The sequence below is a fragment of the Dendrobium catenatum genome, unplaced genomic scaffold, assembly GCF_001605985.2.
Source record: "Dendrobium catenatum unplaced genomic scaffold, ASM160598v2 original_scaffold_105874, whole genome shotgun sequence".
Classification (NCBI taxonomy): domain Eukaryota; kingdom Viridiplantae; phylum Streptophyta; class Magnoliopsida; order Asparagales; family Orchidaceae; genus Dendrobium; species Dendrobium catenatum.
In genome coordinates this window covers 63655-78117 of record NW_021424310.1, presented here as the reverse complement: position 1 = coordinate 78117, position 14463 = coordinate 63655, and the positions used below count along the sequence as shown (strand labels likewise).

At 38.1% G+C, this 14463-nt stretch overlaps 1 protein-coding gene and 1 long non-coding RNA gene across 2 annotated transcripts in view; one reads left to right on the top strand and one right to left on the bottom strand.

Moving 5' to 3' along the window:
* LOC110100159 (peptide chain release factor APG3, chloroplastic) overlaps positions 1-14153 on the top strand; it is a 70364-nt gene extending 56211 nt beyond the window's left edge. The window contains exons 12-15 of the mRNA XM_028692027.1: positions 1896-1953; positions 12336-12383; positions 12568-12651; positions 13883-14153. Of these exons, the coding sequence (XP_028547860.1) occupies positions 1896-1953; positions 12336-12383; positions 12568-12651; positions 13883-13954 (262 nt within the window). The 3' untranslated portion in view covers positions 13955-14153. The remainder of the gene's footprint in view (positions 1-1895; positions 1954-12335; positions 12384-12567; positions 12652-13882) is intronic.
* On the bottom strand, positions 3594-5246 carry LOC110100143. Its single transcript, XR_002303525.2, has 3 exons — positions 5194-5246; positions 4572-4636; positions 3594-3870 (listed from the first exon to the last, which is right to left on the bottom strand). It is a non-coding gene; the product is annotated as an uncharacterized LOC110100143 (long non-coding RNA).
* Positions 14154-14463: the final 310 nt, after the last annotated feature.

The window sequence follows — 14463 nt, the reverse complement described above, 5'->3', positions numbered from 1 at the left end:
GAGGCGTATGCCTCATGTCCTTTTTTAATTATAAATATATAAAAATAACTAGTTTTTAACTTAATATAAATACCTGCAACTTCACATGGACCCGTCCCATCTAGGTCGTAGCTCTCATCCTCGACATCCAACTGAGAGTTTCTTGCCACCAACTCGTCGCTACAGTCATTAGTGATTGCCTGGGGACGGTTGTCATCGCAACCACATTTTCCTTCTCCTATTACATAATATATTTTATGTTTTTTTTGTATTGTGATGTTTGGATTTCAATTTTTTTCATGTAATTTATCACTTGCCACTTTACGTCTTGCGCAATTTGATTTCCATAGATATGACATTGTTATTTATAGTTCAATAGAAAGTTTATATGACACTCTTTAATATATTTAATTATTATTAAAAAAAATTACTTCTAACCTTCATTTTTACTTTAAGCAATTTTTAGATTTTGAGGCTTATGCCTCAAAAGGCCTTGAGGGCTTATGCCTCGCCTCATGAACGAAAAAATGTCTCAATGCACAATTTTAAAACTTGGCGTGAACCTTGATTCTATAAGCCTGATTATGGCTTTATCCAATGAAAGAGAAGGGTGCAACACAACCACAAAAAAGAGACAATTTCTTAATCTCGAGAGTGGACAAACACATGATATGTTCTTGAGTTTATAAAGCTTTAAGCTAAGCCTCAGCTTAACGAGATACTGTTAGGCCGGTTCTCACTGAACCAGCCCAAGGAGGGCCGACTCTAGTATACAGGAGGGCCGACTCATAAGATCTGTTTTTCCACCACCAAACGGGCTAAATCATGTTCAAGGATCACCAAACACAAGCTATCGAGGAAGCTATGTTAAGAGCTGTGGCCGAACTTGATCCTAAAAGCAACCATATGTGAGTTTGTTCATTAAAGTTTTATGCAGCGATGAAGAAGAGGATTCATTGTGGTGAACGTTAGAGACTTCGTATTGGAACATTCTTGAGCACCCTCTAAAGAAATTACAGATTTGCAAAAAAAATTTCACAGCCTTTTTCTCGTAATTTATGTGTGATATTTTCATTGGATGTCCCTTAGCTTAGATTCTTGCTTCGGAAATCCTTGATCATCTAAAAATTTTGATGTTTGAAATTTATATTTAATGAATTTTTTTCAAATCTTGAAGTTAAAAAAAAAGCAATTTTAATACATTTAGATTTTAAGGGCTCTGATGAAATTTTGAATGCTGAAATATGACTTAAATCACAAATTTATGCGATATGAATTTTTTGTCCTAGTCATCTTTGAAAAATTGCTATGCCTTCATGCTTTATAGGAACTCTTTGAAATTATTTCGGGACTTTTTCTCCAATGTCATGGACTTCAAAATTTTGTTTGATGTGAAAAACTTCAAGAATTTTCCCATAGAAAAGTCTCACCAGAAAGGGAATTTCATGTACTTTCTGTTTATATAACTTTAAAAGATCTTTTCGCCACGAGCTATTTTTGATACTTGTGTTTTAAAATGGTTGGAGTAGATTGTTTGGTCACATTAAATGGAGGCCTTTTGATGATTCGGTTAGAAAAGTTGAGATATTATTTTTTACTTATGTTAAGAAAGGTAGAGGTAGATCTAAAAAGACTTGGTTAGAAAATATTAGAAATGATCTTTCATTATTAAATTTAAATGAAAATTTGACTTTTAACAGGACACAATGGCGAAAAAAGATTCATGTAGCTGACCCCTCGTAGTGGGACAAAAGATTGATGTTGTTGTTGTTGTATTATAAAATGATTGCAGTGATGCTATACCTCAATTTCGTCTTCGGACCATCATATTAGAAAACATACCATTTCCAAACCCTAATTTTCCAAGTTAGAGTTTATTAAAAAGACTTGTGTTTATTTCTCTTTTGTTTTTGCAGTTACGAGATCAAAGTAAAAGAGCAACAGGCATCAATAAGAAACCAAAGGAAATTACAGGTTCCAATTTTTGTCTAACAAAACCTTTACTGCAAATATAATCATTTTAATGCTTGTCTTGCATGCTAACATACATATGTGCATAAATATGTTTGTTTGTCAACATATGATTTAGAAGACTCTAACATCTAGTTTACTCCAAATGGGTTGACTCAGTCATGTAGGGTCAACTTTAAGGTTTACCCATGTTATGCTTATGCCGATCCATTAGAATTAGTCATGACTCATGTCAACCCAATCAAGAGTTTTTTTTTAAAGAAAAATTTAATAATTTGTCAGTGAAATTAATACAACAACAAATTTAGCATTCAGCCTATGTTGATCCATTAGTTCAGTAGAGTAACCCAATCAAGAGTTTTTTTTAAGAACAAAATTTATAATCAGCCAATAAAATTAATACAATATCAGGCAATTTTAGAGAATAGTTAGTTGATTAGAAAAAAATCAAAATACACCATCAAAGATTTCTATATAACAAGTGTAGTAAGTCTTTATGATGAAAGAGGATAACCTCGGAAGTCCTCATTTATAGCCTTGCTTGAAGTCTAGAAAGTCTTGGAGAGTAGCTATATGATTTTCTTTATGTCATAATTTCTTTCTATCCACCTCTTATGACATAAAGAAATTAAAACATTTTGCCCAGTTGCTCTTCTATACTTTAAATTCTAACAATAGAGTTATAGGACTGTGAATGTAGATTATCAATATCCCTTACAAACAGGATGTTCATGGCATCATGGGGAGCTAATGTATCTGGTGGATTTAGATCAAATGATATTGCATGCAGATGAGGTAATAATTACCTCTTTGGAGGAAGATAAGCTGAACATTAGCCGAGCTTTGGTTTTAGAGGAGGATCTCCCCCAAGGAGTGGATGAAGTTTCAGGAGCCACGAGATAAGATATACAAATTTATTGTACATAATGAATAGCTCTTACTGAAATATATGACTTCCACATGCTTTGTATCAGCGGAATATTTTCACCCCTTCACCAGCACTATGAATGATGTTCCCACACTGTGCTCTAACTAAAAAATATTCCAGCTGTCAGATGGATAAACCATATTGAAATGAAGCATTTAGAGTGCAAAATAAATTTTTTAGAACTAGAGAACATTCTGGAAGCACAAAGGAAAAGGGCCCACCATCACCAGTGAGAAAAGCCCAAATTTCATACAATATTTGAGCAACTTGTGAGCACCAAAATGACCAAAGAATTGCAATCCAAGCAACAATTGAACCCATCATCTTAATATATAGTCCAGAGAAGTAATAGGCCAAGCCATCAACAGCTTAATTGTTCATTACCCAGTTGAGAAGACTCCAAAAAGTAACGAAAACTGAGAAGCCCGTCCCAATAGGCAATATAGTAGTAATACATGATGAATGAACTTAAAAGTGGTCCATTGGTCTAAAAGAAATAACACCCAGTAGATAATTAGTATAATTTCAGAGTAGTGAACAATTGAGTTAGGACGTAAGCAAATGAAATGTCGTCATTGAGAAAATAGGTGAGAGAGAGAGAGAGAGAGTGTGTGTCACGACCCGGCCCGGCTAGCCCAATAATATCGGGGCGGGATCAGTCGGTCGTATAGAAGAGCATAATACATAACATACTTTCATTTAAAACTTAAAGACCAGAACATAAATATCATCTCAAAATACATGAAAGAGCCACTAAACAATATCAAACTCAAGTGTTTCAACTGTTCAACACATACAATTGCTAAAACTTTTTAATCCATCAACATTACATAAACTTCACTTACTGTTCATTACACACATACAAACTCAACTCACAAACATCACATAATTAAAATTCAAAGACTCAAACTTAAATCATAAAATGGAACCTTTCATCCAGAGGTCCCCTACGACGATACGTATAAGGTCGTCGAGCAGCCATCACTTATCTCCTGAAAAATATTTCCAAACGAGTTATGAGCCAACGCTCAGCAGGCAATTCATGTCTTTAAATAAAAATTTGCATAAAACTAAAATAAAGCAATTTCGTATGAAAACATGAAAGAATCTTCAACCTTGAATAATCTCGTATCAGTACATAAAAGAAATACTTTTCTTAACCTCTTTCCTTAATGTAATATGTTTCCTTTACCTTTTTCCTTAAACATAAATTTTCTTAATTTGAAAAGAACATAAGAATCCATACTATGCAAAATGTTTTAGTAACACCCATCTCGGATGTGCCCATAATTTGGTATTGATCAGGTACCCAGGCAATTTGGCCATTTCCTTTATCATTGGCTCTACGAGCCTCATTTATCATTGGCTTTACAAGCCTCCTTTACCATTGGCTCTACGAGCCTCCTTTACCATTGGGCACTCCGCATCAGCATGCACATTCATTTAATATGCAATCTTTCATTCATATATACATGGAAAAACAAGTATAAAAATCATGTGCAAAACATAAAACATTTATTCTCAACACATTTTGAAGCTTTTTAAATTCATGAAATAACCGTCTCGAATATTCATATTGCCATAAAAAAATGAAAAGTCATGAATTCAGGTCATATGAAACTTTTTCAATCATTTGCATTAAATACTAATAGAACAAAATCATGAAATTTTTATCAAAAACATGAGTACCTACCTCAAACCAAGTACGACACGTCGCTTCGACACAAGTCTTCCACCATACACTTTAAAGATCACAACCTACGAAAGATTTACAAAAGAGACGTCATAATTTTATTTTCAAATTCTTAAGTCTAAATCTTCATTTCCCCTTAATCATTTCATACAACATTCAATGAATATTTAATTAAATTAATATGAATTTTCGGATTAATTAAATATTAATTTTTGGAAATCCATAAACCTTCAATTTCATCAAATCATTGTTCCAAAATTGATTCATAATATATATTAATAATTATATTATGAATTTTCGGATTAAATAAATTATGAAAATTACAAAACTGAAATTTTTCCTAAAAAAATCAAATTTCATGCTTTAAAACATTCCTAACATCTTTAAGAATAATTTTTGTAAAGGAGATTTCTCATAATTCAAAATCTAAGAAAAACCCTAATTTTTCTTTCTCCAAAATTCCCTTAAATCTCTTCATTTTCATTGCTAAAACATTCCTCTAATCCTCCCTTGAAATTTTCGTAAAGAAATTGTGAAAGAAAATCGAAATTTGGAAAAACCCTAGATTTTTCGATCTCAAATAACTTGAGATTTAGGAAGTTTCGTTCTAAAATAATCATACCTGAGTGTTCCTCTCGTCGTCCTCTTCGATTTGACCTAAAACTTTCGCCGGAAGATCGCCGCCGGAAAGCCCTCGCGGAAGCCACGCCGTCCGCCCGTCCGTCCGTCCTCCCGTTCGGTCCGCTCGTTTGCGTGAAATGAGAAGGGGGAGGGGTTCGGTTTGTTCCATTAGGGAGAATAGGATTTGCTAAAAGTCAATCATACCCTCACTTGAATAATTTCGGTTTAAGAAATTCTTAGGGGCAAAGTTGGCATTTAGAGACTTTGATTAATTTTAATTCCTAAAATAGACAAAATTAGGTATGGGTTATATATATCAAAACAATCAGAATTTCGCAAGGGATTTTCTAAAATTATTTTCGTTAAATTCCGTTAACATTGAAAATCTTACTTAAAAATTCGTCGCGGCACTTTAAAAAGCGTGCGAAGCCTAAAATAGCATTTTGCGGGTTTTACAGAGAGAGAGAGAGAGAAGGGAGAGTAGATCAGCTATTGCTTTTAAGAGAACTTTCAATTTTTTATTCTATACTCAATCAATGATCTAATCTAGCCCATGGTATCTTTATTTATAATGAAAGGGCCCAGTGACTAAAAGAAAATAATATAACAATACAGCAAATAACCCGAACAAAATAAAATCCAAAATTTTCCAAAATAAGAATTGCTAAATAAGTAAATGGAATTCTTAATTAATCATGTTGTCGGCATTGAATGATATGATGACCGTCATCAACGCTCCTATGGTGTGAAGAACTCTCTTGTGGAGAATTAAGCTGAGGGTCAATATCTTGAAGGTCATGGAAGATGCATTGAAGCTTCTTATAAGTCATCCATGATTCTTCTGATAGTAGATGACCTCCCCATTGAATAAAGATTTTTTGCATAAAGACAAAATGTAACCTTGTACAGCAGAATCTTCTCAACAACTAGGACTATCTTGAGGTAAATTGGAGTTTTTGCTGTTGGCTGGGATGCCAAAGTTCCATTCATAGAGATATCTCTTTGTAACTTTGGAGGCTTAAAAGTTCCTCTGTATAATATGATAGGAAATACTTGAGTTCGCAAGTAACCCTAAGGAATACTTGAATCCGCAAGCAAACCTAATCACAATCGGAGAGGAAAACTGCTGTTTTCAGCAGTGGACAGCAGCCAAGCACAGGGATAACAGCAAGAAATTGCGAGAAAACTGAGAGAAACTCCCAACAAGACTTGTATTTCACTAGTAGATGAATAAAATCAGCAAAGATACAATTGTTCTTCAATTCGAGATGAAGAACAACTCTCCAAATCTCCGGCAACACCAAGAGCCCAAAAGCAAGAAAACCTAGATCTCAAATCTCATTCAAATTCAAGATAATCCCCCTTTCCCTCCTAATCTCCTAATTAACAATAATGGAGAATTACAAAATACCTAAACAACCCTCCCATTCAAAAATTTTCCCTCCCACCCTTTCATTAAGCCCACATGGGCCCCCTTTGATTCCCCTCCCCCCCCGGTGCTTCTTCCGCCTTGTGTAGACCAGGACCGATCCAGCCGGCCCCTCCTGGGCCAGCGTAACATTACTCCCCTCCCAAAAACTCACCTTGTTCTCAAGGTGAAAGGAGGGGAACTGCTCTTTCACTCTTTCAAACGGCTCCCAAGTCGCGTCAAAATCTGGGAGGTCCTTCCATTTAATCAACACTTCCTTATTGCCTTCTTGATCTGATCTTACCCCCATAAGCTCCAGGAGTTCTAACATCACTTCCCAATCCTCCGTCATTATTGCTGGTAACTCTGTGCTACTTACATGCTCTCCCATAGCTCTCCTTAGTTGTGACACATGGAACACTGGATGTATAGTAGCGGAGGGGGGGAACTTTAGACGATACGCCACTGCTCCAATCTTCCCCAAGATCTCATAAGGACCAAAGTATCTCAGGGTTAGTTTCTCGTTCCTCCTGCTAGCCACTGATTTCTTCCTGTAGGGCCTTAGCTTCAAGAACACTTTCTCACCCACTTTATATTGTATCTCTTCTGTGTATATCCGCTCGCTTCTTCATTATTTGTTGTGCCATCTCCAGATGTTTCTTTAACTCTTCCAACACTCGGTCCCTCTCCTCTAAATACTGTTCGACTGAAGAGACAGGTGTGTTTCCCTTCTCATAATGTACTAAGTGTGGGGGTCTCTTACATAGAGCACCTTGAAAGGAGTCATTTGGGATGTCGAATGGTACGAAGTGTTATACCAGTACTCCGCCCATCGCAACCATTTAGCCCATTTCCGTGGTGTTTCAGAAGCAAAACACCTCAAATATGTCTCCAAGCTCCGGTTAACCACTTCTGTCTGCTCGTCTGTCTGTGGATGGTACGCGGTGCTTTTCTTGAGAATTGTGCCCTACATTCTAAAAAGTTCTCTCCAAAACTGACTGAGGAACACTTTGTCTCTATCCGACACAACCGATTATGGGATCCTGTGTAATCTAACCACTTCTCTGATAAATGTCACCGCCACTGATACTGCGGTGTAAGGGTGTCGTAGGAGGATAAAATGTGCATACTTACTGTCACGACAAAAATGACTGTGAAACCTTTTGAGCGGGTTAGGCTGCGTCGATGAAGTCCATAGACACTTCCTCCCATACTTTGTTTGGAAGTGCTAATGGTTGGAGTAATCCTCCTGGCGCCATTGCCATGTACTTATTTCTCTGACACACCTCACACCTTGCCACCATCTCCTCAACATCCTTATACATCCCCTTCCAGTAGAGCTCTGATGCCAACCTCCTATATGTCTTGTGTACTCCTGAATGACCCCCAACTGCACTGTCGTGGAATTCCTGCACTATGTGAGGAACGTGTACTGATGTTTGTGGCGTCACAAACCTTCCCTGGTATAATAGCCTCTCTCCTTCCAGATAGTACCCTGAATGGCTGTTACTGTCATTCTTCAAACTTTCCCTGATCTTCTTCAACTCTTCATTCTGCATGCTCTCTTCCTTGATGGCCCCCCAATCAACCATCAGGGGTACTGAAACTACCACCTCCTGGAGTTCCCCCACACACCTAGATAAGGCGTCAGCTGTCTTATTCTCCACCCCAGGCCGATACTAGATCTCAAAAGCATAGCCTAACAGCTTTGACAACCACCTCTGATACTCCTCAGTCACCATCCTTTGCTCCAGCAGATATTTCAGACTCCTCTGATCTAACAATGAAATGCCGACCCAACAGATAAGGGCGCCATTTCTGAATGGCTAAGACTATGGCCATCAGCTCTCTCTCATACACAGACTTCAATCTAGCCCTGGTCAATAGCACCTGACTGAAATATACTATAGGCCTGTGATTTTGCATCAACACTGCTCCTAAGTCATATCCTGACGCATCGGTCTCCATTATAAAGATCTGACTGAAATATGGAAGAGCTAACACTGGGACTGTCATCATAGCTTTCTTTAACCTCTCAAAAGCTTGGGTTGTCACCTCCCCCCATAGAAAGTTGTCCTTCTTCAGTTTCTCAATCAAGGGCCAGGTGATGGTGTTGTATCCCTTCACAAACCTTCTGTAGTAGCCAGTCAATCCTAGGAAACCTCTCAATTCCCTTATGTTCCTAGGCATTGGCCATTTCTGCATTGCCTCAATCTTTGACTGGTCGACCGCCACTCCCTCTTCAGATACCGCATGCCCCAAATATTCCACGCTGGACTGGGCGAAACTGCACTTCTTTAAGTTAGCCTTCAGCTTATGGGCTTGTAGGATCCTAAGAACCTCCTCCAAGTGCTCCTCCTCCGTTCGGCTGTACACCAAATTGTCATCAAAGAAGACTAGCACAAACTTCCTCAGATGCTGAGGGAACACTCTATTCATCAAGGACTGAAAAGTAGCCGGGGCGTTAGTGAGCTCAAACGGCATCACCAAAAACTCATAGTGCCCCTCATGCGTTCTGAATGTCGTCTTCTGAATGTCCTCCTCCTTTCTAATTTGGTGGTAATCAGACTTTAGGTCCATCTTGGAAAATATTACGGCTCCGTTCAACTCATCTAGTAACTCATCGATCACTGGTATGGGGAATTTATCTGGTAATGTCTCCTTATTTAGCGCCCTGTAATCCACGCAAAACCTCCAACTCTCATTCTTCTTTTTTACGAGTAAGACAGGACTAGAGAAGGGGCTCATGCTAGGTCTAACAATCCCTGCCTCCAACATCTCCCTAATCAGCTTCTCAATTTCATCTTTTTGAATCTGGGGGTAGCAGTAGGGTCGAACACTAATCGGTGACACCCCATCCTTTAGAAGGATGGTGTGCTCCTGCTCTCTAGGTGGTGGCAGGCCTTGTGGCGGCTGGAACATCTCTTTGAACTGCTATATGAGTGGTTGCACCACCAGTGGAATGTCTCATTCTTCCCCCACACTGACGTTCTCCAAGCGTTGCAGCTCCACTAAGTATCCCCCTCCCACCTCCTGTATGGATATGATCATGGATTTGAGAGATACTCCTGTCCTAGATAGCCCTGCATCACTGTGGATCATCATCCTCTATTCTTCCACCATCAGTTCCATCCTCAGCGCGCCCCAATTGACTTTGGTCTCCCCTAAAGTCTAAAGTCATTTCATCCCCAGGATGATATCGGTACTCCCCAACTCTAAGGGAAGGAAATCCTCCCTTACCTGGATTCCTTGAATGGACAATACCACTCCCCTAAAAACTCCTCTCCACATCTCCACCTTCCCCGTGCCCATCATCACTCCATATCCTCCCGTGTCTACTAATTTCACTCCTAACAGATGTACAATCTGGTTAGAAATGAAATTGTGTAGCCCCACTGTCGATCAACACCACCACCTCATGATCCCTTATTTCTCCCCTCACTTTCATGGTGTGATTTGGTATGAATCCCACCACAGAGTTTAGAGAAATCTCAACTACATCCAGATGTAGCTTCTCTTCTTCTTCCTCCCCTATCCCGCTCTCGCCTCCCTCCTTAGTTTCCTTGTCATCATAGATGGTGAGAACCTGAAGAGTTCGTTCCTTACACCTATGCCCTGGCATGTACTTCTTGTCGCATCTGAAGCATAACCCCTTTGTCCGCTTCTCCTGGATCTCCTTCTCCATCAACTTATTAAAATTTCCTCCAGGCCCCCCTCCTCCTGTCCTCTTATTTGGTGCTTCTTGTAGTCCTCCCTATGCGGTTCCTTTGGGGGCTAGGAAAGTAGTCGTCATCTTGTAGGATCCCCCATAGTTACTGCTACGAGCTCCCCTCTCCAAGTGCTTCTAGTCCTCCACCAGTTGTGCCAACTCCATGGCCTCCCCTAAGTCGCGTGGTCTCATCGCCCTGACGGCTGTCCTGATCTCTGATTTAAGCCCCTTCATGAAGTTCCCCTCCAGCACGGTCTCAGAAATACAACCCAATCTGTTCGCGAGGTACTCAAACCTGTCGCGGTAATCGGCTACCGTCCCCTCCTGTGTCAGGGCAAAAAACTGCTTGTAGAAGTCTCCTACCCTACTGGTTCGAAAATACTTTAACAGGCAGTCCTTGAACTCCCTCCAGCTTCGAATGGGCCTCCTCATGTCCCGCCATTGGTACCACGCTAATGCTTTCCCTTCCAAATACAATCCTGCAGCTGTCAGTTTCTCCTCCTCTATGACCGCAAAGTACCGCTCCACTTTGTAGATACAGCCATGTGCGCCTCGCCCTCAAAGATGGGCATATTCAACTTCCTCACCTCGGATCTCCCCTGTTTCCCCTAACTACTCCATAACCTCCATTCCCCAAGGGGGAAAAGCTCCCCAATGGTCACGACCCTCCCTTCGCCGGCCCTTCCTCATACTCTTCCCTTCTCCTCTCCTCCTCAGCACCTCGACGGTAAAACTCATCCCTTCTCCCAAAAAATTCAGCACCCCTTCTCTCATAACCCATGCTCATCTCCTCCCTAGAAAGTAGTTCTAGCGGAGGCATTCCGTCATTCCCATCAAGGATCTCCACTTCCGTAGTCTCCCTCCCCTTGGGTTCGGGTTCCCGTATCTCCCATTGTCGCCGGTGGCTTCCCTTGCTTCCGATGGCGTCAGATTTGGTTTTCCCTCTAATATCTTCTTCATCATTTCTTCTAATGCAGTGAACCACTCATCCATCTTTTCATGGACGGATGCGAATTGATTTTGAAATTCAGCGATTCTTTCTTTCAAATCGGTCTTCAGTTGGCCGATTTCACCTTCCAGAACTTCTACTTTCCTTCCGGCCATCTTCTCTCCCAAGGTTGCTGAGAAGTTCTCTTGCGGAAGAAAGTTCCTTGCTGAAATTTCTGAATTTCAGCCGCCGATGGTCCCAAGACAACGCTTTGATACTAATTTGATAGGAAATACTTGAGTTCGCAAGTATAAGGAATACTTGAGTCCGCAAGCAAACCTAATCACAATCGGAGAGGAAAACAGCAGGAAAACTGCTGTTTCGCTGTTTTTAGCAGTGGACAGCAGCCAAGCACAGGGAAAACAGCAAGAAATTGCAAGAAAACTGAGAGAAACTCCAAAACAAGACTTGTATTTCACTAGTAGATGAATAAAATCAGCAAAGATACAATTGTTCTTTAATTCAAGAGGAAGAACAACTCTCCAAATCTCCGGCAACGCCAAGAGCCCAAAAGCAAGAAAACCTTGATCTCAAATCTCATTCAAATTCAAGATAATCCCCCTTTCCCTCCTAATCTCCTAAATAACAATAATGGAGAATTATAAAATACCTAAACAACCCTCCCATTCAAAAATTTTCCCTCCCGCCCTTGCATTAAGCCCACATGGGCCCCTCTTTGATTTCCGCCCCCCTGCTCTCCCGTGCTTCTTCCGCCTTGTGTAGACCCGGACCGGTCCAACCGGTCCCTCCTCCATGTTCTTCAACGCAGCAAATAAATTAAGGCCGGACACAGTCTATCCTCCTGTTAGCCTCTTTTATCTCTTCCTATCTATGTTTTTTCCATTAAGTTATTCAGAATAACATAGTTTTTGGTTATCCCCTGTTCTTTATTTCCTCTCTAATACTGTCCTCGTCCTGCTACGTTTATACTTCATATAGAAAGGCTTACTACTGAAGTTTAATACATCACTTCAACATTTTAGTTTAATTATGCTTTGTGTCAGCGTATATCATGCAGAAATTATCTGGATTATGCAGGTTGGTACAGGTGCTCGTTCAGAGAAAATTAGAACATACAATTTCAAGGTAAAATTAAAACTTTTCCGTTTTGTAGTTACAATTTTTTATTATTTTTTTTAAGATTGTGATGAGAGCCTTTTTTATATTCTTAACTTGAATTTCTACCAATTATGGTTTTTTTTTTTTTAATACTGCTTTTGTTTAAAAGTTCCTTGGTTATATTTATAAGTAAAAATTGTCTGTTTTATAGGATAACAGGGTAACTGACCATCGCCTCAAGATGAATTTTGAGCTTACGTCTTTCCTTTCGGGTGATATTGAGACAGCTGTGCAGGTTTGTTTTTCTTTGGAATATGGATATTATCCAGTTGAAATTCTTTCACGTTACTTAGCCTCATAGAGACTTAAAATAAGGGGCTTTTACATACTTCCCATCGAAGCTTTATATTTACTTATATAACCTCTAAATTTTAAATATTATTAAAAATATCATCAATATTACAATAGGATGTTGCATAAATAAAAATATATTTTGCAAATCGTATTATGCATCTAATATACCCTCAAATTAATATTAATGAACCATGGTGCCATCATTATCATCAAATTCATTAACAAATGTTTCTTATGTTGATGTCCATGCCATAGACTTTAGTAGAGATGACATTATTTTTTTTTAGGAACATGATTCATAGGTGTTATAGTCCTAATAGAATTGATCATAACATTCTCAATATTCAAACATTTAGATAAAATCTTACTGTTTTGGTGAGTTGTAGCTTAGCTTATTGGTGAACTCTTACATAAGATATTTAACAAAACTATTAATGGCAAAGTAGTTTTAGAAGCAAATCATATATATTTAAATGACATGGTAGCTTATCGTAATATTCTAACATACTATAATTATTTTATTCATAAATCTAATGGCGCGGTGATGCTCCAATCGAACGCCATTTTAGGTGTTTTTGAGAAGGTAACGATCGCTCTCTCTTTCGCGCGTTTTTCCGGTTGAGAGAAAAAAATGGCGTGAGTGAACAGTGCGACGCCAATATTGGCGTTGCACTGTTCATCCGCCATCAAATGACGTAAAAAATGGCGATCGGTTGGAGCAAAACAAGAACGGCAAACAAGTGTTTGCCGTTCGGTTGGAGATGCCCTAATGGCAAAGTAGTTTTAGAGGCAAATCATATATAGTTAAATGACATGGTAGCTTATCGTAATATTCTAACATACTATAATTATTTTATTCATAAATCTTAGAGTGCTTATGCATTTGGTTCCTTTGTTTATATATATATAAGTAAATTGTTGTGATTTTTATTTGATATCTAAATCTTTATATTTATATAACACTTAAAATGACAAAAAATACCACTAACTATAACAAATTTGAAGTGAAACATGTTATTCCATGTATATAGTTTGATATTATTTAGAAACTAAGTTATAACATAAATATAAATATATGGATGTAAGTATTATAGAGTGGTGTGTAGGTAAAACCCCCAAGCGTTGAGCAAAAGGCTGGTGGAAACTAATTTTTTTTTAAATCTCTGGTGCAGTCTTGTGCAGCAATGGATCAGAAAGAGATCTTGGAGGAGCTAGCAGATTCTGTCACTTCAACACCTGTATGATCCCCTCCATGTTTCTTCAAATAATATATATTTTATATTTATATGCATGTAAATGTAAATGTTCTTAGTTATTAAAATTTTTCTGTTTAGCATTTTGTATTATTTTAATACTGTGTACTTGATGTTCAGTAATGCATGTCTTCATTTTGATTTATGGATATTATTGAGCAAGTAAAAGAAGTTTAGGTCTTGTTTGGAATTATTTTATGTTTTTATTTTGAAAAAACTTACAAAAATAGGAAATTATGCTTGTTTATTTGCTTTTATAATTTGGTTTTTTAAAATATAATGATTTTTTTTAATAATATTGAAAATAAGTTTTAAGTTTTTTTTGATATTATTGAGCAAGTAAAAGAAGTTTAGGTCTTGTTTGGAATTATTTTATGTTTTTATTTTGAAAAAACTTACAAAAATAGGAAATTATGCTTGTTTATTTGCTTTTATAATTTGGTTTTTTAAAATATAATGATTTTTTTTAATAATATTGAAAATAAGTTTTAAGTTTTTTT